The sequence below is a fragment of the Bufo bufo genome, chromosome 7 (assembly GCF_905171765.1).
Source record: "Bufo bufo chromosome 7, aBufBuf1.1, whole genome shotgun sequence".
Lineage (NCBI taxonomy): Eukaryota > Metazoa > Chordata > Amphibia > Anura > Bufonidae > Bufo > Bufo bufo.
Window position 1 is genome coordinate 141485805 of NC_053395.1, and position 15731 is coordinate 141501535.

The 15731-nt window shown below is 43.7% G+C and overlaps 1 protein-coding gene across 3 annotated transcripts in view; it reads left to right on the forward strand.

Moving 5' to 3' along the window:
• Positions 1-15731, forward strand: part of RAPH1 (Ras association (RalGDS/AF-6) and pleckstrin homology domains 1) — a 173509-nt gene that overhangs the window by 113764 nt on the left and 44014 nt on the right. For 2 of the 3 annotated variants that reach the window (XM_040440103.1, XM_040440105.1), the window contains exon 5: positions 7727-7801. The exons of the other annotated variant lie outside the window; for it this stretch is intronic. In XM_040440103.1, the coding sequence (XP_040296037.1) occupies positions 7727-7801 (75 nt within the window). The remainder of the gene's footprint in view (positions 1-7726; positions 7802-15731) is intronic. 3 annotated transcript variants of the gene reach the window in all.

The window sequence follows — 15731 nt, forward strand, 5'->3', positions numbered from 1 at the left end:
CAAAAACTGCTAATGTGAAAGTAGCCTTACTCGTTCATCATGTGATCGGCAGCACGTGTACAACGCAGATTACTGGGAATATTACCCCAGTTTATAGATGGATACCTACAGCTATACCTGGACATTAAAGATTCAGAACCGGAGGAATCGGCTCCAGGCAACATATTGTTAGTCATGACAGCCAAAGGTCTTAGGTCACGCGGTAGATAAGTCTATGCCTCCTTGGAAGATTTTGATTAAGCATGCATTCAAGACAGTACATATAACTAGGCTTGAGCATATCGAAGTCAATTTGTACAATGCCTGGGTTTTGCAGGACTTGAGGTGTTTCCAGCAATAACACAAGGAGGTGATAGGCATCGCCTCCTATTTCAAAAAGAGGCGCGATGGATTATCCGTACGGATGCAATGAGTCCCTTAGGCCTTAGGGCTGTTTCACACGAGCGAATGCCGTGCGTGACATCCGCTCCGTGAATGACAGCCAAGACACGATGCAGACTGCAGAGGCACGGAGCATTAACATGATTGATAATGCTCCGTGCCTCTCTGTGACCTCTTTACTACGAAATCATAGTGACAACTTTATCTCACTGTGATTTCGTAGTAAAGAGATCACAGAGAGGCACGGAGCATTATCAATCATGTTACTGCTCCGTGTCTCTGCTGTCTGCATCGGGTCTTGGCTGTCATTCACGGAGCGGATGTCACGCACGGCATCCGCTCGTGTGAAACAGCCCTTAATGATCGCAATGACCTTAGTGTATTTGTTTGAAATGTACATGTTATTACTTATGATGCAATTTGATTGCTATGTTGATTGATTTATAACACGCATACAGGTGGTGTCCTCTGCGGATTTAGAGCTATGCCCTTTTAGGGTTAACCTCATGCTCCTCCTTAAATAGGCTGGCACACCGGTCTGCGTCATACAGGTAGCCGTAAGAAGCACATTCGTGCTGCCCCTCGCCGCTGTTTGTTGTGAAGGCTCGTCCGCCTCAGCCCTGCTATGTCTGCATGTTTTTTGCTACTGCAATAAAGAAAGAAATGAAGACGCCCTGCAGCTGTGAGTGCCGCAGATTTTTCTATTTTTTTCTTCTACTTACATTTTAATGCTGTATTCCGTACAGCATTAAAATGTATTGGCTCCTTGGAGCCAAAGTTAATTTTGCCCAAAGTTGCGCGAGGCTTCGGTTAATTCCTACTGTATGCATATCTGAGTATTGAAAAAATGTAAAATAACAATCTAAACTGGGCTTTGTTACTGACTGGTACCTCGGTACCAAAGCCCACTTTAGATTCCTATTTTAAATTGTTTTTCAATATTCAGATATGTATACAGTAGGAATTATCCAAAGTCTTGTGCGACTTCGGGCAAAATTAACTTTGGCTCCAGGGAGCCAATACATTTTAATTCTGTACGGATACAGCATTAAAATGTAAGTATTTATACCAGCAATAAACGGGTGCACAACCCAGAATATATACAAGGAGTGCTACACTGCCATACCTGAAGATAACCATACAACACTAAAGAAGAATGGTAGGCAATAAAGTTGAGCACACCAAGGGCAAATCTAAAAGATATTGTCAAGCTTTATTCAAGTCCCAAATGCATACCATGTATAACTAGCACCATAAAAACATTTAAAAATGAAACGCACATGGGGGTTGCCATGATTAGCAGCCTCCCACTCCCTATACACCAAAATCGCAACATATATGAAGGACAGGTCAGTACAGATAAATGTGTAACACAAGCATGTCACAATAAAACATTAACACAAAATACAAAGCCTACATATAACATTACAATAATTCCAACATAAAATAGTCTAAATTAAAACCTATACAAAACATATACAGTTGTGGATGTGCGCAATATTATATAGGGATATGATCATGTCTACCGTCCAGCGGTCTTTTCCTGCACAGCTTGCGTAGTTAACACTGTTGAAAAAAGACATAAGTCCATCCGTCCAAGTACAACCAAGGGATAGGTGGGGACGTGGTTTTCGTTCTCCTCCTGTTCTTGCTTGGTTCTTCCCTTCCTATCTCCTCAGTGTACTCTTTAGCCATTGACTATTTTGTGGCCTGTCCTGATTAGTCATATTATAGATAATTGTATATTTTGTGATGAAATGTGTTTGTATATATCCAAATAAGAAAAGTTGGACTATGTCATCATGTGTCCCCAAGCTGCTACCAGATGTTGTGATACGGATGCTTGGATTTATACAAGGAACTGGTTTGGTGGGTGATAATGATCAGCTCCTGCCTGATACGTCCACCTCCATACCTGGCATGCACAAACACAACCATGTCTACTGCTGCTGAGATAGCAGTATATCTATATCCCCAATTCCATATCAGTTGCCTATATATAGGTCATACCATTATTGCCCCTTGTTACTATTAACACACATTTATATAGATTTATGTCTATTATCATTGGAATATTGACATGGTCTATATATTATGTCATTGTCATAGGAATCGTACATATTAACACCCCACACCAGTATTTTCTGCCTGCCGTTCCTTCTGGGGTGAGCACAGGAATTTAAAGAGGACCTGTCACCGCTCCTGACATGCCTGTTTTCAATAGCTTCATGTATTCCCCGTGTAATAACAATTCTGGAGCATCTATTCTTATGTCTGTATGTTGTGCCATTCCTTTATTATTTCTACTAGAAGTTATGAATGAATTTCTAGCAGTCTGCAGTAAGGGTACAGAGGGGAGGTAACCAGTTGGGGGTGTGTACCTGCACAGTCTCAATATGGCAGCACTGATTGGATAAAGTGAGTCTGTGCAGGTACACCCCCCCAACTGGTTACCACCCCTCTGTACCCTTACTGTAGACTGCTAGCAATTCATTCATAACTTCTCGTACAAATAATAAAGGAATGGCACAACATACAGACATAAGAATAGATGCTCCAGAATTGTTAGTACGTGGGAAATGCATGAAGTTTTTAAAATAGACATGTCAGGAGAGATTTAACTTAATCTAACTTTACACCACCTATTGGTTGGTTAACTTTGTACCAACCCTTTTTTGGCACACAATAACACATTTAGGGTGCGCTACACGGTCTCACGGGATATGTGACAGGTGTCGCGGCCGGGTTCTTGCGCTCGTCGCAAGAAAACCAACACTGCTGGATTTCTTGAAACAGTCATGGCGATCCCATTCCTTTCTATGGGATCACCACTACTCAGAGAAAGTGTCGCGTGACTAGTGTAGCCGTACCCTTAATCCACATTTGGCCTCCCGATTTAGCCATACCCACTTGCACTCCCTCTTGTCAAATAAGGCAAGAAGCTGTCTAAAACACACAATCAGTATGCTACAAGGCACGTATTGAGACAGTATTCTTTCACATCTAGCTTAGTAATGCAGATGCCTTGATATAATAGAACTAGGGGCTTGTTGGCGGCATGTCTGTGTGCCCCTTTCAGCCACTCACTTGTCTGTCGCTGTTTTTACCCCCATCGATACTGTAGTGTCCCATCATACAAGAGCCAGAGAGCATCCCATCTGTTTTCAGACGCATAATTTGGCTACGATGACGTTCCCAAAGGTCGTCGTCAGATTCTTTGTCGTGTAGCACCAGAATGCAACCCATTGAATTGTAAAGTGGTACATAAATGATATGTGTTGTCAGACGTTTATGGCCGCGCATTCATGTAGTTCAGTCTATTAAACCGAAAATGGTCATGTATACCCTGCTCCAAATAATAAGAAAAAATGAAATGCGCACAGTATTATATCTGCAATGTGGCATCCAGTAGGAAATGCTAGATAATATGGAATCTCACAAGGCCGGAAGCTGGGGTCTGAGGTAGGTCCATACTGATGTTTCCATGTGTATGAATGAATCACTGGTCATTCAGAGAAGTCCACCTACCTATAAAACCCGGATGATCTGTCTTTCATCGTCTGACTGTGGTTTATCTGGTGTCTGATAGCCGTCAGCCTGTCATGAGATTATGTACTAATCTACTTCTGCATGCAGTTGGGAGCTCGCTTTTCGTAAGCCAACCCATGATTAACGCTTCGTCGTCCTGCAGTGTGTGCACTCACACCTGTTATAGTATATTTTTATGTCTATACGTTTTAGTCTAATGAGGGATGTTTTTATTTAATTTTTATTGTAGAATCTGAGCGTCTGTATGTCCCTTGATCCCAGAGCACTGACGAGTTGCCATAGAAACTGATGATTTTTAACACTGAAACATTTACTAAAACAATCAGAAGGCACCCATGGGATAATGCAATTAGTCTCTGGTAAAAAGTCCTGGAGGCTTGTTTCTGAGGATTGCTGTACATCGCCGTAACCTCGGAGCGGTTTAGAAAGCTTTCAGCATTGGGTTGTGTGACAGAAATAACATTTTCCTGCCGTTCGTTCTCACATTGCAGTGAGGCTCGCCAAGTCGGTGCATTCTAGGAAGCACCCGTGGGTTTTAAAGCCGATCAGTTAGCTAGGGCTTGTTCACTGCACTAATGAGCAGAACAGGCACATAACTTGGGCGAGCCGTGCCGGACACACACCAGTGACTATAATGGGGTCCATTTGGTTTCCATTTGGGAGTCAGGGCAAAATAAGTCAAGCGTCCTGTGCTATTTTAGGTTTTTGATGGACCCCAAACAGATCTTCTGACGCAAATGTGACCTCAATGGGGTCATCCGCCATAATTCAAAAATAAATGGTGGGCAGGAGTGGGATGAAAAAAAAAGAAAAAGCTCACTGACTTTTTAAGGTGCCCTCCGTTCCAGTAGTGGGCAGAAGTGATGGAACCTGTTTTTGGTCATGAGACCCCTGCAGCCAGTCACTTGCTTCAGCAGTCACATGTACACGAATGGCTAGTCCCAACTGAGGCCCATGTGCAAGCATCATTGCAGCTACGGCTCTGTACTGCTAGCTGCTAAAGTATTGTGTTGTCTGGCTGCTTGGAGTGGTGAAAGAATCCGCCGGTGTATGCAGAGCAGCGCTCCTCAGGATGCTGCTCTGTATATGTGCATACAATTGCCTGCTTGTCAGCGGAGGAGACCAGCGCACTTACATGCAATGATCGCAAATGCCATCTCTCGTCCCCATACTGAATCCTTATTTTCTGTCAGCAGAGCGTGATTAGACCGCATAATCTGCCGCCGGCAAACATACATTTTTTTTTTTAGCCTGCTTAAAAATTGTGATTGCCCAATGAACCAGCACTTTTACTCAGGCAAATCTTCGTTAACGAGCGTTACTTCAAACGCCTGTTAGCAATGATACAGCCCTAAGCAACCCCACCAACCAAGTTTTTTTTTTTTTTTTAAGTTAGTGACTCTTTAATGTATACCTGCTGTACCCAGGTATAAAATCTATATATATATATATATAATATTTACACACACTTCAATATATATGAGCTGTCAAAACTGAATTTCTAGGCACAATTGCTCTTATATTGTGGTCCTTCCAAATGCCGGTAAGATAACCTCACAGACTCAATAGAGGTGTCCATGTGGTGTCCTGTGAGTCCTTTAGTTCTTCAAAGGACCTGAGGGGGAGCATACATGACAAACTATTTATTCTATGGTCCTGGATTGACGTTTTTACCATACATCTTTGATACAATAAATGAAAAACAATGCACTCCCAACAGGTTTTCTTTTAAAGCAACCAAAATTTTTTACTGATGTCAATTTTTTTTTATTTTTGTCTTTTTGTTTTGTGATGTATATGTGGACAGAAAGGCATTTTACCGTCAGTTACCGGAGATGCCACTTCTAAACTGATAATCAGCGTGGCTGCACGTCCTGCTGTCACGTACACTAAAATGAATGCTCCATAAAGCATACAAATAACTGTAAAAAGGGAGAAAACTAAATTCTAAACTTTAGTTACCACTCAGACTAATGATTTACTGCTAATTTTATGTCTTGGGTGAAAAACCTCAAGCATGGCTCAGTTTTTGTTTTTTACCTGATGTTTGTCCTGCATGTGGTTTATGAATAATGCACTTGTGTTTGTTATCTTGGTCACTTTTGCATGAACCTTTGGTCACTCTCTCACCCCACTGTTCCTGTGCACCTTTTATTCCTTCCATTTCCCTCGTCTGACCCAATTTTACAGCATGTTATATTGAGAAGACCCTTTCAAGCCAGGCGTCGCCTTGACTTTGCGCAAGAGGCTGAAGTGAGCCCTGTAAGTTGAAGGAAAGAGCCGCATGCCTTTTGTTCTTAGCCATAGATGATAGGCAGCTAAATAGTGGAGCATGACCACTATGCATGAATTCTGCTGTTTTGAAGAGCTGTTCCCCTTGAAATGACCCAAAAATGCCAACAAAATTCTTAACTTTTGGTTCTGCCATTGCTTAGCTGGATCTGTTTCTGCAGTGACTATGTCCACTATTGCACCCTTTCTCGGGGAAGATTGTAACCCAGCACAAGGAGAATTACATTTACAAATCCAAGACCTTTATTTTTGACAATATTGTTATTTCAGGGGGGGTATCCTCTTTAAGGACCCTTTTGTAGCAGACCTAATAATGAAGCTTTAATTGTTTTTATCCATATAATTTTACTAGTTTCCTATTGAAAATTATTGCTTCTAAGAAATGCAAGTATGTGACTGGACTTTCCTAGAAGAAATGATAAGGTGATTGCTTCAGTCTTCTTGGTCGCTGGTGTGATTGCTCTTCCCTATGCATCCTTCTTTACACAGGACTACATGACCTATAAAAGATGTGATCGGCTGATGAATAAGCGTTTCCCAATTATTGGGAGTGAATTTTGTACGATGGCTCCTCACCAATAACTGCTCTGATCCTTGACCCATCTAAAAGAACTGTAGGACTCTTTCTGATAACCAGATGCCCCATAAAAAGTTACATTGATAAATATGTGCATTTTTGCTGTTTTATGGTTTTGGTTCTGTTTTATATTGCCTTTACCATCCAATCAATTGTTTAATGGATAGCTAGTGGCAAAAACTGTGATTGGACACAACCGTGTAATGTCGTGGTCACCATTGCGACTCTCACTTGGATTGCCACTGTGCTTTCCCTTGTTTTTGTGGGACTGAGCCCTATAGCTGGTAAAGTCCTCTAGAAAATCCCCCAGAAAAATCTATGGATAGTGGCCAAATACACAGATTCTCTAAGGGTACATTCACACCAGTGTTCAAAATCCAGCAGGCTGTTCTGACAAAGGAGTATCCGGCACAGCCAGATAATGCCGGAACCACCCGATCCCCCATTGACTATAATGGGATCTGGCGGGGATTTGGCTGCTTTTCGCCATAAATGTACAAATCTTAGCATGCTCCGTTTACTTTTATAGAAGTTCTGAGAAAAATTGAGCAAGTGTGCATGCTGAGAGTTGTAGTTTCCCTGTGGTAAAACCATTTACACAAGGAAAACGGGTAACTTCTAGTATTGTAAAGAGGACTGCGCACTCCCTGTATGTATGGGTGGACTAGTATCTGTAACAATTATTGTGAGATTTTATTTTGTGCCTTGTCTATATTTCAGCATAGTAGTATGGTAGAATGGGGACATCTGCCTGTTTTATATGGGAATTTGGACATTAACATATCATGTATTAGGGAGTTGTATCTTTTCCTTTGCACGCCTACTGCATTAATCAGAACACACAAATGAATATGCCCTGCTCAGATTTTTCTTTTAATTGTATTTTCCACTTTTTTCTCTTTCTGTCTGTTTCTTTTTCTGTGCAAGCACTCCTATCTGGACAGGGAGACCTCCCTTCTGCTCAGAAACATTTCGGGAAAGCCCTCTCACTTGCTGACTAAGGTGATGAAGCTTGCTCTTTCCATCTGCATGATTTACCTCTTCAGCTAAACTGTACCAACTGTGAAATGGAGGCATATGCTCCCGTACTGTTTAATTGCTATAAGCCACCGTTCTCCTATATATCTTCTATACTCAGAGGGGAGAAATGCAAACACTTGAATGTATTATGGAGGTTATTTAGGAACAGATATACGCCACTTTTTGGCTTGTATCTGTCGCAGATTGTGGCGCAATGGGTATTTGCGCCACAATCTGCGACTTTTTTTCCCCTTTTCCGCTGCTCACACCAGGTTTAAAAAAGAGGGCATAGTGTGGGCAGGGAAAAGGGCAGCCCGTCTCATTTATCATTTTCTACACCTCTTTTAGGCATAGAAAATGGTCTAAATCTATGCCAGTGAGGGAGCTGGCGTAGCTTTAGACAAGTTTGAAGTCCACCTAAGTTATGTAGAAGCTGGCACCTCTACACAACTTAGGCGGATATATATAATGTGTGTGTGTGTATATATCTATGTATATAGATAAATATATTGGACACTATGGCACCATATATATACTACTGGGGGCATTATTGGGGACCATCTATAATTCTGTGGGCGCTATGGGGGTATATATGCTACTGGGGGCATTATGGGGGTCATTTATAATACTGGAGCTGTATGGGAGGGGGGGCATACTATATACCGAGGGCACTGCAGGGGGTTAGGATTTAAAAAAATATATATAAAAAATTATAAAAAACTGATGCAAAACGGCTATACCTTCAGATGATGGAGCATGTTTTTGCAGCCAGCCCAGTTCACATGTCCTTTTACTAATCTAGTTTGTTTAAAGGTCATAAACCATTCACTGTAAAACATATTAAACTGTATCCATTTTAACATTCTATCTATAGTAACCGGTTAACTGCATGACTTTAGTTTATTACCTTAATGTATAAAACTGTTTTAAGAATAATTTCCTGTTATACCAGGTATTAATCTGTTAGATTAGATCCTGACAGCCAAAACCCAGTCTGATGTCTACCACCATAATTGTCTGTCTATGCCATATCAGAAGTTACTATGATAGAAAGAGAAGTCTTTAGTGCTGTATCTGTAGATATTATTATTGTAGATATTAGAATATCTTCCACATACAATAATCCTTGCATCAGCTTCTTCCTTAATAGTCTGGCAATGAAAATTTCCTGTGTAAATGTAATGTATATTTAGACACGTGTCAGTCATCCGCCTCCAGCTGCCTTTTGCTGTTTTCCCTGCTGTACACATCAGTTACACAGTCTGCTAAATTATGAATGGAAATGTCTATGAAGTGCAAGACTCTAATATGTACTGCTGCCCCCTCTCCCTTGTGTACCTCGGCTGTGTCTATTTGTATGGTTACCAATGGGGAGAATCTTCTAATACATGTGGTTTGTAGTATGTTAATTTCTTTGCTTATTTCCCTACACCTCTACAGGACAGGAGTTTGTTATATTATGTATAATGTATTGTAACAAAATATATATATTTTTTTATAGTTATTGTTAGAAGCATTTGTTAGGATGTGATGGACACAAGGATGCAGCTTTGGGGTTTACTGCATGTTTTCTATTACTTCATCAAGATACGGCAAAGCCTCACTCTAAAACGTGTATTTTATACATTTTAATTTTTAAAAAGTCAAGCGGTACTTTGTTCAGTAACGGATCTCGTCCTCATTCACAAAAACTTCCCATGTGCAATAATGTCACCATTTCTCTCTCAAAAAAATAAATAATCTAGACTTGCTTGCAGTTCCACACTACCCGGCATTGGCACAAGGCCTGTGTGCAGCCTTTCTTGTGCATTTGGCTCATATTTTCATATATGGTGATCAACCTTCCTGTTGAATTTTGAATGATTTATATACATATATATATTCTGTTAAACTTGATTTGACTATCTGATACCTGGGCAAGAATAATGAGAGGGGATAGTTCCTAGAGGTTATATTGGTCTCCATTAAAACTCAAGTTAAAGGTTACTTGGGGAAAGCTTGACACCCACTGTAATAGTGTGGATATGCCTTCACATCTTCTGGAGTTTATTTAATGACATTTTTTATGTTTTTCTCCTTAAAGGGGTTGGCCACTTTCTCGTTACTTTTGATCAATGTGTTTGATGGTAATATGGCAGGGCTTGACAAATTTCCTTGGCATCTAGGAGCCAGCTAAAAAAGTTAGGAGCCAGGCGGAGCCGCGTCATAAAATCTATATTGCGATATAATTTTAAGCATGTGCGATATGCAATATATTGTTTTCTATATTTGGGGGGGGGGGGGGGTGTTTAAACTTTTTTTTTTTTTTTTTACTTTTTATTTAATAACTATTAGCCTCCTTAAGAGCTAGAACCCTTGTCATATATTCACCCTAATAGAGCTCTATCAGGGTGAATAGGACTTTACACTCTCCCTGCTGCCCTGTGCTTTGTGCACACAACAGCAGGGAGCTGACCATGGCAGCCAGCCTCTCATGTGCCCCCCAGCCTCTGATCAGCCCCCCCAGCCTCTGATCAGCCCCCCCAGCCTCTGATCAGCCCCTCCAGCCTCTGATCAGCCCCCCAAGCTTCTGATCAGCCCCTCCCCCCCTCCCTCTTATCAGCCCCCTCTGGTAACAAACCCACCCCCCTCTCTCCCCAGTATTAATCATTGGTGGCAGTGGCCAATGAGCCGCACAGACAGAAGAAGGAGCGCCCGGCGATCACGGCGCACGTGAGTATAATGCTGCTCACTAACATACCATCGCAGCCAGGACTTCAGTAGCGTGACTCCTGGCTGCCATGGTAACCGATCGGAGCCCCAGAATTACACTGCTGGGACTCCGATCGGAACTGCCCACTGCCACCAATGCAGACAAACATTCCCGACACCCGACCAGGCTCTGACAGGACGCTGTGATCCGCGCGATTAACCCCTCAACTGAGGGGTTAATCGCGCGGATCACAGCGTGCAGTCATAGGGGCCGGGATATGGCCGGCACATTCATTGGTGGCGCAGTGATCACAGTCCCTCCCCTTCTCCTCCTACTCTGTTCTAGTGGCCAGCGGCAGCCGCGCACAGTGGGGAGGGACTCCTCTCCTTCTCCACTGTGCTGGCTCAGGAAACCATGGTGCGCGCCGAGCGCATCTTTGAAAACGGGCTGACAAATACCCAAGCGCCAGGACCAAATTCCTGGTCGCCATGGCGACCTGGAGCCCGGGATTTGTCGAGCCCTGTAATATGGCACTTATTAATATAGCCTTTGTTGAAAAACTGTGCCGTTTCCTATATTTAATAAGGTATACCCCTTGTTTGCCAGGTCTTTTGTTCTGTCCGCACAGAGGTCCTGTCCATGGTCGCTGATGAAAGGTCATGTGACCAGACAAGTCATCTCCATGTGATGTCTCCTCCATTCAAATAGACTGCACCTGCCATCTGTACTGGCACTGTTGTGAGTCTACGGCAGGTACAGTGTATTTGAATGGAGGAGACCTCACATAGAGGCAATTTGCCTGGTCACATTCACATTTCAGGTGAATGGAACTGATTTTTGTATGCCGAAAACTTCGGCAACAAAATTTGGCCCGCCTGAAGGCACACCTATGTATGTCCAGAATAAAGTAGCCAATAAATAGTAGGTGAACTTTACCCTTACACAGTGACAGGTCCAGAAATGGACATCCACATTGGAAAGGATGTCTCCTGAAGCTATCCCCATTTAAAACAGAGGTCAAGAAATAATACGTATGAAGTAAGTGAAGCCAGGCGGCACTGCCTTTACTGATGTAGCCTTAAATAATAGGAAACCGCAATTGTGGTTTGTACTCCGCAGCGTGGTGCTCAGCTAAGTAGAGGTTAGATGGATGATTCATAATCTGGAGAGAAACTAATAAAGAAGATCGCGGCACTTACCGGAGTGGATTCAATGTTGCTGCTTTATTCGGATACTTCAAGAGAAGTAGTGCATGGAGGATCCAGGGGCGGACACACTGTAGCAAGCAGCGACTGCCGTTTCGCGCGCGGGATCGCGCGTCTTCTGGCCGCTGTGCACGTCATCACGCTGACCTGCGCTGACTCAGAGCGGCCGTCACCATCAGACACAGCTGTGCGCTCGTGAATTTATAACATGAATTAAAAACATGGGACCAGCGTGGACAGGTACAAATACAAAAGTAGGGAGGCACAAAAAGGAGGTGTCAATGAAATCAACATTATATATCAATGTCTATTAAGTATAGGCGCATGGTTGCAAACTTATGCACGCAAGACAAAGAAAATTTTGTATAACAATGTAAATTCGAATGCAACTATAAATACTGCAATCTAAATATGGGTGACATTAGAATAAGTGTAGGAGGCCAGGTGTGGCTGCTCGCCCCCCTAAAATGAATGCATCCCGTTTACAAAAACACGGACATGTCATTTTTATCATTTAACCCTGCCGCTCCCATCGCTCCAGTTTGCATAATCCACCTTGCCTCCCTCTGCAGGAGCAGGCGATGCCGATCACCCCCCCTGGGGATGGGTCGGACATGTTCTACCCCTGCAAAGGAGAGACAGCGCGGGTAAGCATCGTGGGCGGTGCGGATATGGTCAATGAGACGTGGGCTACCTCTGCCCAACCGTATAGAGCCGACATGTTTGCGGATGCGTTCAAATAGGGGGCGAATCGTTTTACCTATGTAGAAACGTTTGCAGGGGCAGAAGACTACATATACCACATAAGGTGTACGGCAATTAATAAATTCACGTACAACGTGTTTAATTCCCCCTATCTGCAAGTCCTTACTACAGGCATTGAGTGTGCAAAATGAGCAATGACCACATTTGTGGTTCCCTCTGGGTTTCTTAAGCCAGGTCTTTTCTGGGGGCGTATTCAATACGCTTCTGACCAGCTTATCCTTGATTGTGGGGCACCTTCTAAATGTAACTAGAGGTCGTTCGTTAGCAAAGCTGCTGAGAGAGGGGTCCCCCCTCAATAGATCCCAATTCTGATTAATGATCTGCCTAATTACATCAGCGGCAGGACTATATTGGAAGGAAAAGGCGAAGCGCAAGGGTGTGGCATCCATTTTCCTCTCCATGAGCAAAACATTGCGGTCCAGTTTAGCAGCCCTGCACAGGGCCGCTGAGACGCTTCTCGACGGATAACCCCTGTCCAGGAGCCTATCACTGAGTTCACTGGCCTGCTTGTGGAAGCCCGCATCGGTATCATTTATCCTACGTAAACGGACAAATTGTCCGTACGGGACTGCCCGCTTTACCGATGGCGGATGGAAACTGGTCTGGTGGAGGAGCGAGTTAGTCGCCGTGGGCTTACGGTAGCCACTAGTGTGTACAACACCCTCTTTTATAGTAACATGCACGTCCAGAAAATCAAGAGACTCCCCACCAAAATTGATGGTGAATTTCATATTCATCCGGTTTGCATTGAGGTGGTCAACGAACGCATTGCAGGACTCCTCGCTCCCCGACCAGACCAGAAAAACATCGTCCACGTACCTTAAAAACAAGCGAATGTGCCGCAGGAAGGGGTTATCCATCGAGAAGATGTACGTCTCTTCAAATACCGCCAGGTACAGGTTAGCAAATGTGCACGAGACAGGTGTGCCCATTGCGGTGCCGAGTACCTGGCGGTACCACTGTCCGTGAAACTGAAAAAAGTTATTAGTGAGAACAAGGTCTAATGCTTCATGGATGAAGTTTTTAAATGCCACATCCTTGTCGCTCCTACTAAGGACTCGGCTGATTGCCCAAAGTCCTAAATCATGGATTCTAGTGTATAAGCTTTCGACGTCCAAGGACACCAGGTCAAACTCACTCTGCCACTCAAGGGACCTGAGTGCCTGGAGAAAGTCACCTGTGTCCTTTAGGTACGTTGGGGTACTGGCTAGCAAAGGTCTGAGGAGCCAGTAGATATAGCCGGACAAGGGCTCAGTCACTGACCCGATCCCGGGAATGATGGGACGGCCCGGGGGTCGGGTCAGTGATTTGTGAATTTTTGGCACAAAGTACCATATAGGGACTTTTGGGAAGGCAGGGATAAGTCGATCTTTCATACCCCTGGATAAAAATCCAATCGATATGTACTGGTTCACAAGCGTGAAAAGCTTGGACGAGATCCCGGGTATAGGGGCTCCCCTGAGCTCTAAATACACTGTCTCCTAATTGCCTATGCGCTTCTTCTAGATAGTACTCCCTGGGCATCAGGACCACATTCCCTCCCTTGTCGGCCGGCTTAATTACGATGTTATCCTGTTTCTTTAACCACATGAGAGCGCGGGATTCTACAACCGTAAGGTTGGAGGGTGCCGCGGGATAAGCCAGCGCACACATTTCTCTCAGCACTCGCTTGTGGAACAGATCTATCGCCGAGCCGGCCGGCATGGGAGGAAGGAAGGTGGACCTGACGCCCCCCTGTATACTTGTTAGGCTGGCCCTGATTGCCAGAAGGCTCTTCTGGCTCCATGTTAGACAGGAAGTGAATGCAAGCTATCTCCTCGTCACTGAATCTACCCCGTAAATGAAAGTCTGTTTGGGACATAGTGGCAGGGACCTCTCCCGGTGGGGGGGTTAGGACCCTGTATGGGGGTCTCTGCAAACAGCTTTTTTAAATACAGCTTGCGGACCGACAGAAATAGATCGATCTCAAAGTCTACAACGCTGAACTGCTCCGGTAGGCTGTATCCCAGCCCCCGATTGAGGAGTGGGATACAGCCAAGAGGCAGTTCTGAGAGGTCAAGAAATGGTGGCATTTATATAATGCATACTGGCCTAGTCCATCACAGCAGAAGACTCTCTTGGGCTACTGTGCCGCAGGTCAACATGCAGATTTCTGATGTGTTTCTGGATCCAAACCGCACCAAAAACTGCTATTTCTAATGGTGTTTTTTTCACAAGCAGATTTCATGGGGTTTGCCGCAGATCTCGCCTTTCGTTTGAAAAGGCTGAAATCTGCAGCTAAAACAGCAAACCTAATTGACATGCTGCGGATTTCTAAATCTGCACAGCAGGTTAAATTCCGCACTGAAAATATTTGCAAAGTGTACGTGTGATTCGTTTTATTTTTTTGCATGGGAGCGAGCACGGTAAAACCCATGTGTATTCCGATACACGTGCAGTCACCTTTAACAGAGCCGCTTTCTGTCCTGGCTTTGACAGGGTGGTTTTGAGGGTGGCCATACGAGTTTCTTTCATGAAATAACCTTTTTAAAATTTAAAGTTACCATTTTTTTAAGCTAGAAAAAAGCCCACCCCCTTCTCTGCCCATGCATTGGCTGGTCAGGCTTCGCTATTGAAATGAGTCAGCCGGCCACTGGTCATGAGACCAGACGCTCTGTCCTGTGTCAAACAGTATTGGGGGCTAACACCAAGAGAGTGATGGACCTTTATTAGCTCAAGTGCTGTATGTTACCAAGTCTATTTTCAATTATTTTTCTATCTGGACAACTCTCTTAAGGTAGACTTTGTAGGGAGATATGGTCGCAGAAAGAAAGAAAAATGGCAAAAACTCCCCTTTTTCCCTTGAAATAAATCCAGGCGCAAACAGATAGGGGATCAGATGTACCATTATTTAGTAACGATGACTTCATTTTTATGTATTTTATCAATTAAGTCATGAGAACTATCAGTTTAATGAGGAGAGAAAATGAGTGAAGAAATAAAAAGCAAGCAAACCAGCATTAGGCTACCTGGCCACAGGTGCCAGCTGTCTTGTAGAAATGCCACACGAATTTCTGTGTTTCCACGCCAAATGCGCACAAAATACCGCATGAGTTGCTTACTTATTTTGGTGCGTATTTGATACGATTTTGTCACAGATCTCAGCCTTGCAATGAAAAAGGTGAAGTGCTGTAAAAACTGCTGCATGCTGCGGTTTGTATCCGGACGATCCTCCGCTTGCCTGCTGGAACAGGCTAGAGGAACACTGCTA